Source organism: Pituophis catenifer, unplaced genomic scaffold (genome assembly GCF_029215685.1).
Source record: "Pituophis catenifer annectens isolate HBS135680 unplaced genomic scaffold, rPitCat1.0.hap2 SCAF_10, whole genome shotgun sequence".
In the NCBI taxonomy this organism is placed as follows: domain Eukaryota; kingdom Metazoa; phylum Chordata; class Lepidosauria; order Squamata; family Colubridae; genus Pituophis; species Pituophis catenifer.
Window position 1 is genome coordinate 626,781 of NW_027256890.1, and position 22,035 is coordinate 648,815.

Genomic DNA, 22,035 nt, shown 5'->3' on the forward strand with positions numbered 1-22,035 from the left:
ACCTTGTCATTCACTTGGCTTAGCATCATCAATAATTTTATTCACCTTGTCATTTTGCTTTGCCAGAGTCTCAAATTTAGACTTTATAAATTTTGTCAGTTTAAATGTAACTTCGTCAAACCTGAATCTAAAACATGCAATTTCATCCAATCCTTAATGCTGTGATTTTTTTTACAGCCATGGTCAATAGCGCACCCTTTGCTTATAAATCCATGACAATCAACACTGTTAGTCAAAGGCAGCCCTCCAGTGTCCGAAACATAAATTTCATCTGGCAATGCCACTAGAAGTAGAGAGGGGTAAAGGAGGTAATAGGAAACTTCTCTAGTTACCTTTATATTATTAATCCAGACCAATCAGCGCAAGGGAGATGGAGGAAAAACGTTCCTACAAGGCCACTATCGGGTATTCCAGGCTTCAGTCCCACCTGTGGCAAATCTGTTGTGGAATTGGAGCCCGGAATTACCTGACATAGGTAAGCTCCATCCATTAAAAAAAAAGTTCTCTCATTTCTTAAAAAAAGGCGGTAATCCATTTTTTTTTCTTGTTTGTTAAATGTGCAAATCCCAAAATCCATGTCCAGTTTTTATATTATAGCCAGAGAAATACTGGAAAAGTCCCAACAGAAATGCTTAACTATATCTGAAGAAAGTTTCTCTTCTGCTAAAAGGTAATAAACTGTCGAAATGGGGAGGTGGGCTCTGAGGTCCCATTGAATCTGGTCACGTCCAGCTCCAAATACATTGGAAATGCCGCCTCTCAGTTCACCTGCAGATTGCAGATCAACTCCCCATGGATCAGTTTCCTGGATTCTCATTGGATTCCAGAGAAATTTTCAGACTGCCAGTTTCCAAGGGAACCGCTCAGTCTGACCTTTCTCCACCAGATTGTCCAGGCTGGGAGAAGAAGAGCTGAAACCCCACTCCCCCCACACATTTGTTGGTTGGACTCAACCAGCGGTCGGAGCCTCTGGGTAGGATGTGTGGCTGCTCCTCAGCAGCCGTTGAAAGGTCCCTGGGTCCCTTGAGAGCATCTATCGGTGAACTGAGATCACAGATTCTTACTCGGGGATCTTGCAGAATCAGGCCTGCATTGTCAGATATTCTTCATCTTGGGAGGTTAAGAGGAAGAAGCTGGACTAGTTCCTTGGAGAGCTGCAGAGATGAATGTGCCCAAGGTCCCATGAAGGAGCCATCAGCCTCTTGCTGTTGACTGCTGTTCAGCCACCACTTTGTCCCTTTTACTTTGTCGCAATCTTTTACAATTTTACTATAATGGCACTCTTGCAGTTGTGCCCTCGCAAACTTAGATATTAAATTTGGCTTCTTCACCATCTTGGCCAGCTACAGAGGAGATCTCCTCAGTCCCAGTGAAGATCTGATCTTTGGTGCTGGAGCTGGTGGCCAGGCCTTCAATGGTGGGATTATGTTTTGCCTGCTGTTTTTTCTGACTCTGTTGTGTTTGGGGCAATTCTATATTTTCTTTCTGAGTGAAGGAAAAGGACTGAAGGCTACCCAGTAGTCACGGTCCCCCTTGTTTTCTTCTGACGGTTTGGTCATCCCTGCCTTTTCCCATTCAGACAGGAAGAAGGACCTGAGCAAGATGAAGAGCCTGCTGGACATTCTGACGGATCCTAAGAAGCGGTAAATTCTTGGCGGTTGCACATTTCCCTCTGTGAGTCTCTGCTGCCATGGGGATCCTCCTTTGCAATGAAGCACTTGAGAGGGGCTCTGCTGTTGGCTTTCCACCTGCCCCTCTGGCTATGGGCCTCCATTGTACGGTCAGTCTCAGCATTGCACAGGTGTTCTCAGCGACTAGCAGCCCCATTGCAGCTTTTGTTCTTCTCAGCCCCACGAGAAATGGGACCCGCATTCACTTCCCTGGCCAGCCAAACATCCTGATCTGAGAAATGTCTGTGCGGTTTCCGTTTTCCCCAGGAGGGAAGTCTGAGAGTCCCTTCTTTCCTTCTTAGCTGTCCTCTGAAAACTTTGCAGAAATGTGAAATTGCTCTGGAGAAGCTTAAGAACGACATGGCCGTGGTAAGTGAAGGGAGGATTTTCTCATCTTTCTAATATCCCATAATATGGCAGCCTATCCGTTCCTCAGAGCCTCGGGTTCTGCCCCTCGGCGAGGCTCTGAAGTTGCAGGTGAAAACGTGGTGCCTGTGCAAAGTCCAGATTGATTGTGCAGGAAATGGCGGGTGAGGGGAGCCAGGCAGGCAGGGATCAGTCAGCCCGGAACCAAGCAGAGGACTTCCTTGGGTTGGGGCTGAGGCAGATGGTGAAAAACAGCCTGATTGGAAAGATTCCCTCTCTGATCCCAGTTACTCTCTTCTGTGTTGACGTGGGTGGGAAAGACGGGTCTCCAGAGAGTATCTGAACTTTAATCACTAGAAAGAGGGTCAAGAGACAGACTTGGCTTTTCAGTTGCCGTATTCTTTTTGCCTTTTTGCCAAGTTTAGGACCTGAGCAGGTAGAGGGAGCAACAAAGGTGCTTGGTTTATGTGCAGGTAATTGGTGTCTCTGTTGTATGCCAGCCCACCCCTCCTCCCCCTGCAGTGCCTGCCACGAAGCAGCAGTATTTGTGCCAACCGTTGCTGGATGCTGTCCTTGCCAATATCCGCTCACCAGTCTTCAATCATTCCCTGTATCGAACTTTCATGCCAGCCGTGACCGCCATCCATGGTCCCCCAATCATGTAGGTGTCATTTTTTCAACTCTTTAGGACAAAGCAAGCAAATTCCAGCGGTGGGAAGGCTTTGGGAAATGCAGCCGGGCTGAAGCATTTGGGAATCCTTCGGATTTTGCCACATTTTTTGCATAAATGTGACCTAAAAAACATGTCCTGTTCAGCTCCCAGGACTTGGCAGACCTTGTCTTAATTAAAAATAAGAAAAATAAAAATCAAGTTTGCTTAATTACGTTTACAGATAGTCCTTGACTTACAACCACAATTGAGCCCAAAATTTCCATTGCTAGGTGAGACAGCTGTTAAGTGAATTTTATCCCATTTTACGACCTTTCTAGCCACAGTTGATAAGTGAATTACTGCAGTAACTAAGTTACTAACACAGTCGTTAAGTGAATCTGACTTTCCCATTGACTTTGCTTGCTGGAAGATTGCAAAAGGGGATCATGTGACTCTGGGACACTCTGACCGCGGTAAATATGAGCCAGTCACCAAGTGGCCAAATTTTGATCACATGACCACAGGGATACTGCAACGGTTGTAAGTGTGAAAAACGGTCATAAGTCACTTTTTTCAGTGCTATTGTAACTTTGAAAGGTCAGTAAAAGCAATAGCACCTAGACTTATATACTGCTTCACAGTGCTTTACAGCCCTCTCTAAGCGGTTTACCAAGTCAGCATATAGTCCCCAACAATCTCGGTCCTCATGAACTGTTGTAAGTCAAGGACTAGCTGTATAGCCGGATGCAGCCGTAAATATTTGGTTGTCTGGATGGGCCTCTCTTTGCCCAGGACTCCGGTGCCTTCCCCTCGGAAGCGGAAGTACGAAGACGACGAAAGGCAGACCATCCCAAATGTTCTGCAAGGGGAGGTGGCGAGATTAAACCCCAAGTTCCTCGTGAACCTTGATCCTGCCCACTGCAGCAACAATGGCACAGTCCATCTCATCTGCAAGATAGGTGAGTGGCAGAGACAGCTGTGGGGTGAGCCCACTGCAGCGTCTGACCCTCTGAGAGGGGGCAGCTGAAGTTGCTCAGACTTGGGGACGGTGAAGTAAGAAAGAAGGGTTGATGTGCAAAAAAGCTTTCAGGTTGTTTTTGCAAGATTTCCCCCCCAAAAACACACATGGCACCTCTGGTTTCAGATGACAAGAACCTTCCGAGCGTCCCCCCGCTGCAGCTCAGCGTCCCAGCTGACTACCCAGACCAGAGCCCCCTCTGGATTGACAACCCTCAGCAATACGGTATGGCATTGGCGGCTGGTGCTTGGGCTGGCTAGTTCCCTTCTGTGCTTTGAACCCCCGTTCTGGCTACACCCTAAGCTGGTGGGGGAAAATCCTGGATTCACATTGCTGAGCCAAAGACTTTTTGGAATCCGTATGATGCGGGGGGGGGGGGGGAAGCTGAGTGGGGCAGAGAGCAGGTTAATGCTTCATTTTTAAAGAAGGAAGCAATAAGAGGAGGAACAGGCTTTCTAAGTTTCTACTCCTGATTATTTGGGGCACTGCAACGCACACAGTCTGTCATTGTGCCTTTTAATAGGAATAGGGACTGGAAGAGGGAATAGACTAGACTAGACTAGACCTTGGAGGTCTTCTAGTCCAGCCGCCTGCTCAAGCAGGAGAACTTATACCAGCGATGGCAAATCTTTTTGGCATTGTGTGCCAAAAGTCTGAGCGTGCGACCGCTGTCGCGCTCCCGCGTGCCGGCACCCATAATGCAATGTGCATGCGTGCAGGAAACCCCCCTGCGCATGCACCCTGCACTGCAAATCCCCGAACATGTCCCCCCTTTTTCCAAGAGGCCAGCGTTCTCTTACCAGAGGACAACTAGGTACTGGCCCGTTCCCTGGTGAGACAGTTGTTCCCTGGCCAGCACATGGTGCTGCCAAGATGGTGGGGCTAACAGCGCTGCCAGGGAAGCTCTGAACACATGGCTTGCCTGGGCTCCTTCCTGCTGGGAGCTGCCGTTCCCTGGCTGATGGCCGCTCTCTTGGCCCCGCTGGGGAAGCTCTGAATGCGCGGCTTGCCTGGGCTCCTCCCAGCATTATGATGCTGCCAGCAAGCTAAGCAGATGTGGCTGGCAGGGCTTTGGTGGACCAGCAGCCGGTGAGCTCTGAACGCATGGCTTGCCTGGGCTCCTTCCCCCTGGGAACTGCTATTCCCTGGCGCGGCACCTCCACCCGACCCCCATCACTATGCTGCCTGCGGTTGGGCCCATCACCCAAACCCCGTCACGCCCGTTGCTGCACCGCCAGCTGGGCCAACGCTAGGGAAGGAGCAGCCAGCCACCCAGCCAGCAAATGTTTCCCCGTGCACCTGGGCGGGCCAGTCACTCTTGCTCTTCCCCCTGCAGCCTGCGGCTCCCAGCAGGAAGGAGCCCAAGCAAGCTTCCTGTTGGGGCCGAGAGCACTTCCACTGTATGCAGCCGTCCCTTCTCCGGGGAAGAAGCGAGCTACCAGAGGAGCAGGGAGCTGGTCGGGCGGCCTCCTTCCAACCGGTTGGCCTGTTCGCCATGATGCTGGCGACAGCAGCAGCTTGCTTTCCTGCCCCGAGTATAAACTTTCCCGATGCTTCCCAACCTTCAGTGTGGGCGGGAGGCAGAGAGGGAGGAGCAGGCAGCTGCTATGCCTCGGGACTCCTGGGAGAGGTGGCCAAAAGTTCCATGTGGAGGCCGCCAATCACGAGCCCCGGGCGCATCTGCTTCCAAGGGAATGGCTCGGCTACTTTGAAGCAAGCGGCCGAGAAGCTTCCTCGCCAAGAGATGGGCAGACGGATGCTGCACTTGTAGGGTGGAGTGACACCACATACCTCCCTTTCCCCCTGGCTGACTCCGATCCTGACCCTGTCTCTCCTCAGCCTCTTTCAGCTCTGGAGTTTGCCGCCCTCCGCAGCTCAGCGCTATTTTCAGTCGGCAGCCGAAGCGGAGCTCCCAGTCTCCCCACACTCAGTGCAAGCAAGCGAGTGAGGCAAGAGCGTCTGCCCATCTCTCACCAATCACGAGCCACAGGGGCTTGCTCGCTTGCGGCTGTTTCCAAGGGAATGGCTCGGCTACTTTGAAGCGAGTGGCCGGGAAACTTCCTCGCTGAGAGATGGGCAGACGGACGCTGTGCTTGTAGGGGGAAGTGGCACCACACACCTCCCTTTCCCCCTGGCTGACTCCGATCCCGGCTCTGCCTCTCCTCAGCTCAGCGCTGTTTTAAATCGGTGAATGAGGCAAAAGGGCATGCAGCGTCCATCTGCCCGTCTCTTGGCGAGGAAGCTTCCCGGCCACTCGCTTCAAAGTAGCCAAGCCGTTCCCTTGGAAGCAGGCGCCCCTGGGACTTGTGATTGGCAGCCGCCACATGGAGTTTTCAGCTGCCTCTCCAGGAAACTTCCTCACCGAGACAGGCAGATGGACGCTGTGTGCCCTCTTGCCTCACTCGCCGATTGAAAACAGCGCTGAGCTGCAGGTCATCTGCACAGGCAGCCCACCACCACCACCACCCCACCTTCACCAGCTGCTGGTCCAGACTGCCTGGGGCCACTCAAGAAGCCCATACAGGCAGGGAGGGAGGGGAGGGGAGGGAGGGAGGGAAGCCCCGGCTTACCTTGCTCTGCGCCCTTTGGAGCGACCGCCAGGACCTCCTCTGCATCTTTTGGCACACACGCCTTTGTTGCTGCTGTTCGCACATGCATGCGCGCCAGAAATCAGACCAGCTGACCGGTGTGCATGCGCACTCTGAAACATCTTGGAGCGCAAATGCGCAATAGGCAGCTGCTCTTCCGGTTTCCGGCCTGCCGGTGCGCATAAAACCCAGCTGGCCAGCGCACCGGAACCTGGAAGAGCAACAGGCGATGGCTCCGCATGCCTAGAGAAATGGCTCTGCGTGCCACTTCCGGCACACGTGCCAGATTCGACCACATGGACCTATACTATTTCTTCTTGTAACATTGTCTCCCTTTGCAGAAGCAAACCCTTTCCTGCAGTCGGTGTATCGCTACATGATGTCCAAATTGTTGCAGCTGCCAGACAAGCACTCAGTCACCGCCCTCCTCAACACCTGGGCCCAGAGCATCCGGCAGGCCTGCTTGTCTGCTGCTTGACCAGCCAGTCTCGCCAGCTGGGCACTGGAAGCAAGCGCCTTCATGGGCTCAGACCTGGCTTTCCTGCTTGCATTGCTTCTGCCTTTGGTGGCTGGCCAGGCTCTTGACGCCCGTGGGAATTTACAGTTTTCAGGGGAGGGTTAAAAATGCCTTTGTAGAGAAGAGCTTGGGAAAGCGAACTCGGTCCCTCGTGGAAAGTTGGACAGCTGGTCCAGCGTCAGCCCTGCCCTCGGTCAGCAGGAGGACCCACTGCGCTCTGCTTCTCACAAGGCATCAAGTGGGGGCTGGCGAGGGTCTGCCAGGGATCAAGACTGTTGGTTCAGGCAGAAACTCCTGCTTTCAGCACTCCAGCTGATGTCTCTGACATTTCAGTTTCAGGAATGGGACTGTTTGGACACAGTTCTCCACCTTTCTGAATGTTGGCATTGTTAAGACAGCATCTCGGATGCTGCCCCTTCTGTCAATCTCTGAGCACTCTGCCATTTTGAAGATTTTCAAGTAATTACTTTGCAAGTTGCTGATTAATTGTAGTACAACAGGCGCGATCTTTCAGACATGAATCATTGCATTTGTTTTATTGTAATAAATCTATTGTTACAGTATTTAATACCCAGCCTTTTTTTGCCAACCCACATTTACATTTTCACAAAGCCTTTTGATCTAAGCAGGCTCGCCTGTGTTGGGCCTCCAACTGTGATATGGAAGACGGAGGAGACCGCTGCTTTTGAAGGCAAAGCAGTCTTAGCAATTAAGCACTATAACTGTGGCTGTCTGTAGTGCAGCGAGCATGAAAGTCGGCATACATACAAAGTCTAACAAAAATCAGGTGAGGGGAAAAGGCCTCAGGAGCAGCCCAAGGGCTCCGAGTAGGGGTCCCAAAGGCAGCTGGCTGCAGGGGGTCTCCTGGCTACAGGGCAGTCCTGTGCAGCCTGTTCCTCTGAACGGCTTGTGCTCGCTTCTGCCTCTCGGCAAAGGCATTCCCCAGCGTCTGCTTCAGGGCAGGCAGCACAGCTCTTTCGGCAGCAGGCAGTGGGGTCAGGATCCGGCTGGAAAACAAAGCAGGCCTGTTGATGGCCAACAGGAGACTTCAAGGGGTCCACCTTTCTTTAAGGGCTTGTAAAAGACTTGTTTTCAAGCAAAAGCAACTATTCTCTTGGCCTCTCTCAGCCAACAGGGATAATGCTCAAAAACACATTTTTATTGGGGTTACATCAAGAATACTGGGTTGATGTCAGCATTAATATGTTTTGGGACATGCCGATTGGATCAGGAAAGAGAAAGACTTGGTCAAAAGCTGCTTTCAGCTGTGCAGACCAAGCACACACCTGCATGCAGGTACATACTTCCAAACAAGCAACCCAGCTCAAATTTTTTCCATTACTTCAAGGTCTGAAGTTTTTTTAAACTGCCAAATTAATATTTCCAAGAGGCAGAAAGTATAGCAGCGTGTCTCGTCTTGCCCAGATGTAGTCAAAACTACATCATGTTTTTGTCTATGATCTTGCCTACATTTGGTATTTTTCTACAGGTAAAGACCAGAATTGGAAGTATTTCTGTTGCTGAATTGAGATATTTCAGCATGCAGTGGAGAATTTTAACTTCATAACCCTAATAAAGGGGGAATATTAAAAGGGGGCTGCTTACCATTTCTTTGGGGCGTTCCTCACTCTGGGCAACTTTGTGCTTTCCTGGCTCCTAAATGAAAGAGAGTGAGTTAGTTCCCAAAGGGAGGCATCTTGCCTGGCCCCTTGGCAGAGAGTTCCATCCAGCTGGCTGAACAGGACATGCCGTTCCACCTTGGCTCTTGTTCAAAGAGCTAGCAAAGAATGCCAGAGACCATGGGAGACTCAGGTGGGCTGGGAGGGGGGCAGGTTCTTCCCTCCACAATGATAAGCAGAGTGTACTTCACAAAGAAGCCCATGCATTGTGTGTGTGTGCCCTGCCCTGAACTTGCCATCAAAGTGGGCAAAACCCAATCTTTGCCTTTTCATCCTGATATCACCAAACAACTCCCAGGAAGAGAATTCAGTGGCTGTATTTTTCCAAGGTCCAATGGAAATTACTGTGAGAGAGCCAGCATGATCCAGGGGGATCCCTAACCATTGGAGCTCACAAGGTGCCTCAAGGCTGCTCAGCTCCCAATACAAGAACCAGGCAGGATGGGCAGTGGTGAACAGGCTGGGCTAAGAGGGCGGATCCAGTTCCAGCCTCTCCTTGGCTATGGATTTCCTCCAAGGGGGGGCGAGCCTCTCCCTCCCAGTCCAAGAACGAGAGTCTGAACTAGGACCAGGGAGGGTTGAATTGGCCAGAACATCAGCCAAGGCTTTTCTCAATCAGATCGGTTCTCTAGGATTCTGTGAAGCAAAGCAGAATCAGTTACAGGGCAAGTAGATGTGGCATCTGACTTTTCTTGCTTGAGAAGGAAGAGATCCCATTTTCTTCAGTGCCGCATTCACCTGGGAAAAAAACTGGAGATTTAGAGACCAAAGGGTCTTCTTAGGATCCGAGACTTGTGTGAGGAGGAGTATTCTCTAAAATTTGAGAAGGCAATTGACAGACATTAAATCAGCCCCGTCGGGGGGGGGGGAGAGAAGTAACTGCACAAGGCTGACTTCAGATTCTCCCTTGGTGCCAGAAAGTGTGTGCCGGACCCTTCAACCTTCATCTCCGAAGCCAGCTTACCCAAGTTGACCAGCTAACATGTAATCTTCAGGAATTCTTTTGGTCTTGTGTATATCATCCAGGCATGATCTCAAGTACATCAGCTGCAGGAAGAGAGAAGAAAATGGCTCTCATAGGGCCCTTCCTGCCCAGCGCATCTTTGGCACCACCAGTGAGCAAAGGCCTCACCTCTTGCATCTGCATGTGGTTAATGTTCCACAGCTGACGAATCACCACCTCACATTCCTCCAGGCTGGGGGGCTTCCGCATGTAGGAAGGCAGCACGTTCACCAAGAAGGGGTTGGAAGACGCAGACGGGATTTTCACATCTCCAGCCCTGCTCTGGCTTGCTGGGGGATGAAGCACAGACATCGGCGACGTCCCCTGGTCGTAGACAGCAGCGTCTCTGCAATGTCAGGCAGGGCAGGAGTATCAATCACAGCCTCCAGGAGGTTCTCAAAATCAGGACTCCAAAACGTAGACTGTCTAAAAGGAGTGCCAGTCACCATCACTCCCTTTCTCACAAAAAGCTCAAGTCATTACAAATGTGGACAACAGAACAACAATATGTGTTAAATCATGGAAACGAAATGTTAATAACTTTCCTGCAGTACAAAAAAAATAGCTTAAAATGAATATAATTATTTTAGTTTTCTTGTATTACCAGAAAAGAGGACTCAAATTAAAAATTAAATCTAATCAAATTTAGGTAACCAATAAGAACGATCTAGATAGAATGGAATTCTAATCCCCTAACAGACAAAATCATTTCATACTTTAAAATATGAATATATTATGTAAAGAGATTTCTAGATCCGAGTCTTTAAACCTTGAGGCAAGTTCAGTAGAACGAATGTGTTCCCTAGAATATTATATGTCTGGCATGCAAGTCCTGTATATGTGTGTGTGTGTGTGTGTGTGTGTATATATACACACATACACAAAATACTTTCAAATTTAAATTCAGATATTTAATATGTTTCATAAATTCCAGTGAGGAACTTCAATTCCAAATACATTTTTTAGAAAGATGCACCTATTGGATGTTTCCAAATCTTGTCAGATTTTTTCCAATCTTGCTGTATATCATTTTATATATTTGTTAGCCACATCTGTTGGCTAGGACTAAATTTGGGACAAACTGCCGAGTGGCCATTTTCCTTCTGGGCCGCCTCCAAAACATTTATATGTTACATGTTAAGGAGACTCTTGGAATGTAAAGTATAAGGTCCTCTTATCATTACAATGATTTCATGACTTCCATAAAAGCACTATCATCTTATCTCAAGCTAAGTTGATGCCACAAACTAACTAACCCACATTTCAGAAATAATTTTAAAAATGAATATATGAATGAAAGAATATTCTATCTGGATAGAAGATGGGTTTAAGTTGTGGATTGGTTTTGAGAGCAATTGTGCTTTCTTCATTTTCTGCTGCAAAGGACAAATGCTTGCCCCGGATTGGCCATTACAGCATCTCCGGGCACCTTAATTGGAACGTGCATCATTTTCAGCCTTCAAAAAGCATAATCTACCCCAAGTGTCAATTAAATCCTTTGTCAACCTACAATTACTCTTCAGGAGAGTCTGGGGGAAGATATGGTGGTTTTAATGGCCGAATGGAGTAAAAAATGAGAAATTCCTATTTTTTCTGGGCAGCGGAAAGAAGTGGTAACATCAAAGAAACCACTGATGGTAGCAAAAACTTTAGTAGAGAATAAATGATGTCTACTTGGACAAAAAGCCAATTTGTCAAGTTGTTGGAAATCTGTGGAATTCAAACCTCCTTATTCTGTACTCAATTTCTGCATAATATTCCATGCATTTACTCATTATGTAGATGAGACTTATCTCCAGGCAGTTCTTCCCTTGTTGGGAGAAAAGAATGGTTGCTCCCATCTTTGGAATGGAAGCCTGCAGTAAGTTTAAGCATTGTGCCAGGATTGGATGTCGGAGTGCCTCCAGCTAAAATTCATCACTGAATGCAGGGGGAATGGGACAACTTGCCACAGTGAGTTGCTGCGGCCAACTCACCATGACCAACCTGGCACGGGAAAATTTTAACAATTCTATTTAATTATGTAAAATATTTTAATTTTTGCCATTCACATTTCATTGTCCCTCCTTTTGCATCCTTTCTTTAACGATTCTATTCCACCAATTCTTTGATATTAGTGTAACTCGTCCTGTAGCGAGTTGTCCTGTGGTGAGATGGCCGTGGTGGGTGTAATTAGACCCGAATGCAGGTTGCTTCTGGCGACATGAGTCCTCTTCCCCTCTGATCCAAAACAGTAAAGATGAATATATGGGTTTGAAAAAGAATGAAGTAGATAATTTCTGACAGCAACTTATCAGTTCCACATGAGAAAGGGTAATGAACTGATTCAGAAATTGGTAGTATTGGGAGGTTTGTGCATTTGAATTGCTCACATGTAGATGACAGAAACGAAAGCTTGAAGTGAGCAATTGTCACATTATAAAAATGAAGGTGAGGAATTTCTTCACAGCATCGTAACAGCCGACAAAACAAGGGATCATTGTTAGGACCCACAAATAAAATGCAAGTCCATGGAATTTCATCACAAAGCTTCACGTAAGGGGGAAAAGAAATCAATTTAGGATTATATACTTTTTGAGATGGCAGATGGTGTTCATCACATAAATTCTCTGAATCTGACACCTCCATCACCACAGAGTTCTCTACTTTATGGCTCAACACTTTGAAATGATTAAACGGAGTTTGTAAAGGAAAGTTAATTTTGCTGCCACAGAATGCCAGGCCTCACACTTGGTGAGCCACCCAAGACACAAATTTGCATCTTGCTGGCTTCCTGCAACCACCACACAGCTCAGATGTGATACCACAAGACTTCCACCTGTTCTCAAAATGGAAGGAAACCTTCCTAGGTATCTACTGGACTTGAGTGAACAAACAGTGGCTGGAGTTCCTTTGTGATGGTTTTAAGAAACATGGCCATCAGGGACAGAAACGTGTAGTGAATAGAGGTGATGGTACAGAGAAATTTTCCTATTTACATATTGAAATATTCCTGATTAAGCTAATAAGGGCAGTTAGAGGCAATACTTTTCAATCAACCCTTGTATATTGCTCCAGCTAACTTAAGGGTCTGCAGAGTTGATGTTATTTGTGATTTCTGAATGTGTTGGATCAGCGATGGATGATTATGATGAACTATGATTTCCAGATATGTGACTAGATGCTTTTCTGTTTCTTCTTTATAACTTTGCGCATATTTCTCTTTCTTTTTCATAATCAAAAAAAGCATAAAGAAAAACGCCCGCCAGGAATTCCCAGCCGGCCCCTCCACCCCCAGCCCTCTCTCGCGGGCAGCCGAAAGCCGCCGGGGCTCCTTTTCTGCCGGCCGAGAGGCAGCACCTCCCGGCCAGCAGCCTAGTCGAGAAGCCTCGGTTCCCACGGACAAAGCCAGAAGTTGCCCAGCACAGAACAAGAACTCGCTGACGCCCCCCCCCCGGCTCAGTGCAAAGCCGCCCCCGACTTGGGGGTAGCGGGGCCACTTTCCTCCCCCTAGGAATGGGCGCCGGGGGCGAGCCGAGCATCTCCCCTTCCTCTGCTCCCAGGGCAGAAACGGAGCGGCCGCCCGGGCTCTCCCACCTGGCCGAGGTTGCCGTTGCCGCCGCCGCCTCCTGGGTCTCTGCAGTGAGAGCTTCGGCGCCCCTCTCCCACTCGGGGCTCCCCGCCGGGGCAGCCTCCTCTTCGGCCAAGGCCTCGTCCTCGTCCTCGCCGGCCTTCTGCTCCGCATCTGCAAAAGGAGGAGACTTTTGCCGGGGTGGCCTCTCGCAAAGCCGGCCGGGGGCGCCCCCCGAGCCCGCTGCGGCCCCGGCATCCGACGGCTCCGACCTAGAGGGCGGCCCCTGCCGAGGAAGGCGGCTCTGTCGGGCTTCTCCGCCAGCCCGATCAGAGACCGGAGCGAGGTTGTTCCGCGGCGGCTCCTCTCTGGGCGTCCGGCCGGCCGCCGCCCCGCGCCCCCGGCCGGCCTCCCGCGCCTGCTCCGAGGGGGCAGCTACTTCCCGGCTCGCCTGCCGGCCGCCCCCGGGTAACCGCCGCGCCTACCTTCCGGCCGCCCCTCCGACTCCCTGCGGCCGCCGCCCGCCCGCTTCGCCTTGGCCCTGCGAGCAGAGGCGCCTTCGCGGTCCGCCGAGAGGAAGCCTGGCGAGAGCAGGAGAGGCGAGGCGAGGGGGAGCTACGCAAGGCAACGCCCCGCCCGGCCCCGCGCCCGCCTGCTCGCCCCGCTCGGCCGCCCACCTGCCTGCTGGAGCAGCGGCTGCATGATGAGCCGGTACTGCAGATCTGCAGGGAGAGAGGCGGGGTCAGGGCGGGGTCAGGGCGGGGGGAGGTCAGGGCCGCCCCGCCCCGCGCCCCCCGCGCCAACCCCGCCCGCACCCTGGTTGCGCCGCTTCAGCCGGTCGACCTCCTGGTGCAGCTGCCGGAGCGTCTCGCCGTGTTGCTGCTGCAGGAACTGCAGGCTGCGCTCTAGCTCGGGGGCCGCCCGCCTGGAGGGGGGCGTGGGGGCGTCGGGCGGGCCGGGGCCGCCCGCCCGCCCGGGCCGCTCCGCCTGCCCCGCACGCGGCCAGTGCGGCAGGTGGCCGAGCGGCGGGAAGCCAGAGCCCTGCATGCGCTACCACCGCCCGGGGCGCATCGCGGGAAGCCCGGCAGGCGCCGCTCGAGCCTCACTCGCTCGGCTGCCGCCGCGTCCCCGTCGCCAAGGAGACCGGGGGCGCGCGCAGGGTCTGCGCGGAGGGGAGGGGCCGTCTGCGCGCGCTCGCCGAGCCTGGAACCGCCACGCCGCCCCCAGGGCTCTCGGCCAGCCCGCGCAGGTTGGGGCAGGGGAAGAGACCAGCCCTGCTCTCCGACGCTCCATCGTCCGGAGACACCGCCTGCCGCTGCTCCTTCTTGGCCTCTTGCAACCACAGCCTCACTTCATGGCTGGACCAGCACAGCAGCCTTCACTCTGAGCAGCTCCTTCAAGAACCCGCTTTAGTGCAGGGGAAGGCCAACTCCGCAGTCGCCCCTCTTCAAGGCTCGCAATTGGTTGCTTCCGCGGAGCCTTCATGGCCCCTCCTGCTAGACTCTTCGGGTTGACCTGCTCCAGGTAGAATTACTTGACCCTCACTTTAGACCTGTGAAGGCACCTTGTGTAACTTCCATGGAAGTCACGGCAGGAGACTTTCCTTCCCTCTTAGCCAGAGAGCAGAACAACACTCTCCCACCAGGCAATCAAACCTTAATTTCTGCGGTGTGTGTGTGTGGGGGGGGGAATGCCACACCTTGCCTGCTGGCCTTAGACTTTTAAAGAATAGTCTTGTTTCTATGCTTGCTCTACAAACAGAAGCCTAGAATTTAAGTAATCAAACTCCCTCTTCATGACCACTATTTTGTATCCACCTAGTCCTCAGAACCGTGGTTTGCCAATTTTCCAGCCACTAATTATTTTCTGTTCATTCAGCCCCCTCCCCTTATGATGAATGAGGGCTGGTGTCAGAGTGCCATTATGCTACACTACACCTTGTTTGCTGTTAACAGCCTGCCATTGAAAGGGGATGGAGGGCATTGGGTGTATGAGGGAGGGAACCAAGCCTCAAGACTGCCCCATGGGAAGCTCTGGCTGCTTCAAGGACGAGAGAGGAATGCCAGATGCAGAGACTGTTTCCCAAAACAATTTGTTAGCCCCTAATTGGATGCTTCTTGATGGGGGTGGAGGGGGTCATGGAAAGGGTAACAATATACGCTGGGCAGGAAAACCTCAAATTCGCTTCTTATGGGCCTAAGAGTTTTTCTTTTCTAACTGACCAAGTTGGGACAGCCGATAGCTGGACCCCACCATTCAGCAAAGGACCCCCATACTTCTATTGCAAACCAAGCACCACTTGTGCAAGTGAAAAGGGTCCTCAAAGGGCAAAATGAAGCCTGCTGAGTTGGAAGGCTGCGAGGAGACCGATGCAACAGCTGGCTGTGGGCACTGGATGGGGGTCCGGCTGCAGAAGCTGGCACAGCCCAAGCAGCCCTGCCATACTGGGGACACCAAAGCAGATCAGGGCCCCTGCTTCTTTTAGCTTCCCCATGCCACCAGGAGTCTCCCAAGATCATGGTGTTGTTTTTTTTAAAAAAAAACTTTTATCAAAATAGAATGTATACACAGCAACAGTCTGACAGGCATAGAATTACACCCTCTGTGAACGCGCAATTAAAAAGACTTCTTCAGCACCCAGGAGAGCCTGTACCCCTAACTGAAGGTAGGGCTTACTCAGGCAGCTTTTGCTGTCAATGAAACTGTCTCTTCTCAGTCAAGACAGTCATCCCGCAGGCAAAGAGAAGGTATATCAAGAGGAGGAGGAAGGTGCAGGCCACTGGCCCAAGGCAGAACCAGGAGGCCATGAAGTAAACTATCAGTATGGAGAAGAGAGTCCTGTAGCTGGCCAGAAACCTCAAGCTGATTCTCGGCTGCTGAATCCGCCCCGAATGCCACTTGGTGCGTGGGCTGCGCTGGGAATTAGCCATCAGAGACGGGTTGGTAAGGTGATAGCGACAGAAACTGCCAAGGAAATCTTCTCTAGCACAGAGCCTCTCCATCTGACTTCCAAACTAGAAGGGACCAAGATGAAATCAAATCAAGATGGGGGAAATGAGATTGAACCCTTAGCACGAAAGCCAAATGGGCAGACAACCCCCTTGTTCAGGGATGGCTAATTAAAGAATTTGCTGCCATAGCAAATTGCTTAGCCAAAGAGCCCCCCGTGGCCTTGTCCAACACGCCAAGAACTTCTAGTCCCCACAATGAGATGCCAGCCTCATGTAGATCTACTCCGGTATCTGGACCCTGGCGGCGTGGAATGCGAAGGCAAAGGAAAGAAGGGCCGCTCAATGGCCTGGGAGCCCAGAGGTCCACTTACACGTTCATTAATGGCCAAAGACAGACGGAAAAGCAGACGGACCAGGGTGGTGCTTTCATAACTTCGGATTGGTTGAAGCTCTGGATCTCCCTGGTAATCTATCTGGAACTTGCGCAGGCCGTTGATGATCTAGTGCAAAAAGGAAATTGTGGGTCTTAAGACACGAGTCGCAAAAAGCCAGCTGTTTGGGACCCATTGTCCATCCCAGAAAGAACCTGCGGGAGTGCTGCTGCAACTCAGCCTCCCAGCTGAGCTGGACAACTGTGTGAATTAATCACATTCTCCTCACACAAGTTTTCCAGTAATTTTTCCAGTGAAATTGTTTTTTAAGACAAGCAACCTCAAATCTCCAAAATAGCCCTACATCAAATGGCATCATAGGTTACTGACCCTCTGCCTCTTGACTGTGGGGAAGACAGCCAGTCAATGTCAGGATAATGATCCTTCTTTTGGGCCCACCTAGACCTCCAGCAGGGCAGATCTTCTCTTCCAGCAAAGATCTAACTCTCGGTAATTGAGTGTGCTTTTTTCTTTTTCTTTTTTTTTTTTTACGATTCCCCGCTTTCTTCACCCTTTGTGTGCGTACAGATATCTGTACCAGCAGAAGTGTGAAAATATTCAGTCCCAAGATGATACTGAGCTCTGATTATTGTAAACCAAAGAGCCTTGATGGTACAGTGGTTTAGTGCACCCTGTCATTAACACAGCTGCCTGCAATTTCTGCTGGTTCGAATCTCTCCAAGGCTCAAGGTTGACTCAGCCTTCCATCCTTTCTAAGGTAGGTGAAATGAGGACCCAGTTTGTGGGGGCAATAAGCTGACTTTGTATAAAATATACAAAAGAATGAAGGCTATTGCTTAACGCATTGTAAGCCGCCCTGAGTCTCCGGAGAAGGGCGGCATATAAATCAAATTAAAAAAACAAAAACAAAAAACAAAAACAAACAAACAAACCACAGAAACGTATAGTTTGTGGACTGTATACTGATTTGAGACAAATCTTTATTCATTTATGTTTCAACCAGAATGTTTAAATCATGTATATTCAAGTGTTCTCTCATCTGACTTTGGGCTCCTGGTAGTTCTGGTGGTAGCCAAATTTCTGGCTGACATTCTGGAAAACACTATTTTCTGAATAATTTGTTTCCCATACAATGTCAAAATGTCATTTTCTTCTTTCTTATCTTTGTTCTTGAGCCCGTTCAATTTAACAAACCATCTACATAGTTACCAATAAATGTATTAATTTTACCAGGCACATAAAACAGCCATTTTTGGAAAAAAAGGAAATGTGACTCCCTCAGGAAGGGACTCAGAGCAACTGAGCAACAAGAAGAAAAGTGCTTGGCCTTAGTGACAAACTGACTATCAACATCTCACCAGGCTCTGATGGCATCCATTCAGAGTTATTAAGGAGGTGAAAGCCACGATTGTGCACTTCCTAACTGCCATACACAACCTGCCTCTGCAACTGAAGACCAGAAGGGAACTCGGCTTATGGGGAGACACAAACATTTTTAGGCCTGCTTGCTTAAAATCTGTTCCAAGAACATGGTGGAAATTGCTATAAACAATACAATTACTAAATAGAGAAGAGTAGAGTTGGAAGGGACCTTGGAGGTCTTTTAGTTCCAAGCTCCAAGCTCTCAAACAGAAGATCCTACACCATTTCAGACAAATGACTGTCCAATCTTTTCTTAAAAGCCTCTAGTGATGAAGCTCCCACAACTTCTGAAGGCACTTCTGTTCCACTGGTTTAACTGTTCTCACTGTCAGGAAATTCTTCCTTAGCATGGATTATTTCTTGTCCTGCATTCTGGTACTTTAAAAAATAGAATAGACTGACACCCTCTTCTTTCTGGCATCCCCCCAAATATTGAAACAGTACAATCTGTCACCCCTAGTCCTTCTTTTCACTAGACCATTCATAGCCAATTCCCGCAATCGTTCTTCCTATGTTTTAGCCTTCAGTCCCATAATCATCTTTGTTGCTTTTCTCTGCATTCTTTCCAGAGTCTCAACACCATTTATATATCATGGTAACAAAACTGGATGCAGTATTCCAAGTGTGGCCTTACCGAGGCTTTATAAACCGGTACTAACACTTCATGTGATCTTGATTTTATCCCTGTGAATGAAGCCTAGGACCACCCTGGCACTATTCCATCTGTGAACCTTGCTCAAAAATACCTTTACTATCTAACTAGGGGTTTCTGAGGGTATCAGTAGACATGTGGATAAGGGTGATGAGCTATTAGGCATCACTGACTGAAATTTTCAAAAAGCCTCCAAGAAAGATTCTCATGAAAGACTTCCCAGGAAGCTCAACAGCCATGGAAGATAAGCAAGGCAGGTAAGCAAGTGGCTGATGACTAACAAACCAAGAGGGAAAATTGACATTCTGAATGGCGCCTTTTAACCTATTCACAAATTATTTGGCCAAGTTTGCTGAAAGCTAAATTATTTGGGGTGGTAAAGACGATATGGGACCATGAAGAGCTTCAGAGAGGGATCTCTGCATGTTGAAAAGTGGAAGTCAACATAGGCAAGTGTAAAGTGGTACCTGGTGGTACCCAAAATCCCAGCTAGTCATCCAAACCGATGGGATCACAGCTAGGAGTGAGCGATGAGATCTCAGAGCAACAGTAAACACTTCAATGAAAGTGCTGATTCAGGGTGCATCTGCTGTCAGAAAAGCCACCCCCCCATGGGAGGGATAAGAAACGGCTGCACACCGAGAGGCCAGTGTCACAATGCCCTTGCGTGGATCCCTGGTGCAGCACATCTGGAATACTGTATGCGGTTGTGGTTGCTGGGTCAGGCCTAGAGAAGACCAAGAGAAGCAGAACTAAGGAGGCCAAGAGCAGCTTCCCTGTAAGAAAAAGCTGTGACATTTGGGCTTTTGAATCCTGAAAGGTGAATGAGAGGAGACATGATGGAGATGTACATGGTGTGGATAAAGGGGAGAAGAGTGTTCCCTTCCCAGAGGTCGCCCAATGACAGGGAATCCTGGAAGAAGCAGGACAGATCAAAACAGACAAGGAGGTGGGAGAGGAACTGCACTTTCTCACTTGCAACATTCTGTTAATGTAACCTTACAGTCAAGTACAATTAACTAACCTGGTGGTCTTTCCTGCCTGGTCTACCTGGTAAGGCTGTCGATCCCTGTGCAGGTGATAGACCACTGGGAGAACAGCCTGCTGGACCGAATGGGCCAGGGTCAATCTATCAGAGCCCTGCTTACATTCTTATGTGCACTGCTGCTTTGCACAACTTCCTGAGCAGGTCACTGGCCTACCTGGTATCTTCCAAGAGGCGTGAGTGTTAGCCCATCTTCGTCCTCAATGCAGTCTGGCAGCAACTTCTTCCCGTTCTCCTCTGGAGCCCCTCTCCTGTTCAGGATCAGCTGGCTCAGCTGGGCTTCGTTCAACTGGCAAGAATCAAAACAGGACAGTCCTATCTATTACACGTCAATTGCATTGTTACAAGAGCAAATGTGGGAGATACCTAAACGCAAAATGTCATGGTTCTCCTTGAATTGTAAAACCAATACTTGTCTCAGAATTTGGAGAATTTGGCACCTGACTCAGTGGAAAGGTTACCACAAACCATCCTCTCCCTCTAAAAAATAAATGTTGGCAATTTTAATAGTGCTCTTTTCAAAATCCCTTCTGTTAATTAAACTGAAAAAGCTGCAAGAAAAACAAAGTGCAGCCAAAGGGAGGCTTCGCTCTGCTGGAATGCTTTAGCAGCCACTCACCTGCAGAGAAGGGGCAGCCCTCCCTCTCCCAGGACAGACCAGGAAAGTCCCATGAGCTCCATGAGTCAAAGCAGCCCAGAAGCCTCAGAGGCCTTTTCTTCAGCTGACCTCTCCAGCCCTGTCCAAGGAGGCCCACAAACCAAGGGCTGGAACAGGCTAACCTTTGTTAACCAGCGGCCAGGAGTTGAGCTGGATTTACAGCACTGACGGGGGCTCTAGAAAGAGCCTAAAGAACTCAAATTCCTACCCGAAATATCTGACATAAATATTCCAGGGCTTTCTCCAAGTATTCATCCGTTTTTCGTATACTCTCTTGCCCCATTTCGTCCATGTCGTTCCCCAGGTAGGAGCCGTTCAGGTCACTCGAGCCAAACCAGAACCAGGAGAGGAAGGACTGGCCGGGGCCGGACTCCGCCGAATGGTCCGAGAGGGACCTGGCCGATTGCTGGGCCTGGCTGATCAGCTGGGCCAGTCGCAGCACCTGGATGGGAGAATGCCAGAGTCAGGGTAGCTCAGAAGACAAAAAACCTCAGGCCAAGCAAAGAGCCAGGGACCCCCTCGGATAGATAGGAAACCAGGATGCAGTTCCCAAATGACTGGTTTCTGTATGTCTGCATCTTCTACTACTACTACTACTACTACTACTACTACTACTACTACTACTACTACTACTATTATTATTATTATTATTATTATTATTATTATTATTATTATTATTATTATTATTTATTTTGCTGCCCATCTCACCAGAGGGGTACTTTGGGCAGCTTACAACAATAAAACGGGAAAAATGTAAAAATAACAATAGCAAAGGAATAAAACAATAAAAATTAACACTGGAAGTGCAATAATATTAAATGAAAGATGATGGGCGGAGGGGGAGGTGTGATCTCCTCCAGTGATGGACTCCCGTTGCCTCCCCAGGCCAACAAACGGAGTCAGGCCTTCGGGCTCCTGTGGAAGGACAGCAGAGTGGGGAAAAGCCTCACCCGGGAGGACAGGACATCCCAGAGGGATGCGGCAGAGAAGGCTCTTCTCTTGGATCCCGTCAGTCGGAATTCATTGACCGACGGGAAGTTGGCAGGCTTCTTCTGCCGGCTTGTCTTGGAGGATGAGAGGTTCATCAAGTTAATCTGGCCCTGTGCCATAACGGGGAGGGGGGGTTGGTGCAATAGGCCCAGCTTTTATGTCAAAGGGCCACAGTTCTATTGATGGAGGGGCTTCCCTATCCATTCAGCAGCGCCAACCAACCTACCAGGTTTCTGACTTCTGTCCCAAACATCTGCCTGTACTGGGCGTCTTGCCCTTCGAGACTGTAGACGTGACTTTTCACTTTAAAGGAGGCGTCCGTGATGGTGGGAGCCCGTCCTGACAGGAAGCTGCCTCCGAGCGAGGGAGTCAGGAAGAGGCGGTGCTGACGGTGGGGAAGGCTCAGATCGGCTTCCAGGAAGAGCTGCTCTGCTGCAGAGAGAGATGGGAATGGCCCGCTGGCCTCAGACCTGGGAAAGCCCCTTCTGGCCACCATGGAAAGGGGCTGCTTCCACTGTGCAGCCCAGGGGTACCATTTATCAGACAGGGGTCTCGAAGAACCCCCAAAGTGCCCCCCCCATGCTGTACTGGTTGCAGCCACAGAAAAGGTGGGGTGGGGGCATTTCTTACCTCTCTGGATCATCTCAGCCAGGTGAGGCTGAGCAAAAACCTTGGCCACCCTGAACACCATCAGGGCATTCTTGGGGCTGACCAGGTCTGTGCGGAGAGCTCGGTTCAGAAAGCTGACAAAGAGCTTTGTGTAGAGCAGCAGGTTCTCCTGGACAAAAGGCTCCCTGTAAAAAAACAGTCAGCGGAGAGCATGGTCAGTTGCTTTCCTCTCCAGCTCAGAGGCACCCAGGACAATCAGCTCCAGCAAGTCCA

The 22,035-nt window shown here is 50.0% G+C and overlaps 3 protein-coding genes across 5 annotated transcripts in view; 1 reads left to right on the plus strand and 2 right to left on the minus strand.

The window, feature by feature from the left end:
• Positions 1–6,883, plus strand: part of MED15 (mediator complex subunit 15) — a 43,009-nt gene extending 36,126 nt beyond the window's left edge. For both annotated transcript variants that reach the window (XM_070951280.1, XM_070951281.1), the window contains 6 exons: positions 1,580–1,643; positions 1,973–2,039; positions 2,537–2,697; positions 3,481–3,647; positions 3,833–3,931; positions 6,636–6,883. In XM_070951280.1, coding sequence (XP_070807381.1) covers positions 1,580–1,643; positions 1,973–2,039; positions 2,537–2,697; positions 3,481–3,647; positions 3,833–3,931; positions 6,636–6,772 — 695 coding nt within the window. In that variant the 3' untranslated portion in view covers positions 6,773–6,883. The remainder of the gene's footprint in view (positions 1–1,579; positions 1,644–1,972; positions 2,040–2,536; positions 2,698–3,480; positions 3,648–3,832; positions 3,932–6,635) is intronic.
• Positions 6,884–7,335: 452 nt separating this feature from the next.
• LOC139322084 (coiled-coil domain-containing protein 74B-like) lies at positions 7,336–14,090 on the minus strand. The gene is made up of 9 exons (XM_070951064.1): positions 13,859–14,090; positions 13,721–13,765; positions 13,529–13,624; positions 12,954–13,217; positions 11,219–11,303; positions 9,623–9,839; positions 9,455–9,537; positions 8,417–8,467; positions 7,336–7,818 (listed from the first exon to the last, which is right to left on the minus strand). Exons 1-9 carry the CDS (start codon positions 14,088–14,090, stop codon positions 7,680–7,682), a joined length of 1,212 nt encoding a protein of 403 aa, XP_070807165.1. The 3' UTR covers positions 7,336–7,679.
• Positions 14,091–15,575: 1,485 nt separating this feature from the next.
• Positions 15,576–22,035, minus strand: part of SMPD4 (sphingomyelin phosphodiesterase 4) — a 35,784-nt gene continuing 29,324 nt past the window's right edge. For both annotated transcript variants that reach the window (XM_070950776.1, XM_070950775.1), the window contains 6 exons: positions 21,784–21,947; positions 21,380–21,585; positions 20,372–20,605; positions 19,663–19,794; positions 16,366–16,494; positions 15,576–16,057 (listed from right to left, as the gene is read on the minus strand). In XM_070950776.1, coding sequence (XP_070806877.1) covers positions 15,737–16,057; positions 16,366–16,494; positions 19,663–19,794; positions 20,372–20,605; positions 21,380–21,585; positions 21,784–21,947 — 1,186 coding nt within the window. In that variant the 3' untranslated portion in view covers positions 15,576–15,736. The remainder of the gene's footprint in view (positions 16,058–16,365; positions 16,495–19,662; positions 19,795–20,371; positions 20,606–21,379; positions 21,586–21,783; positions 21,948–22,035) is intronic.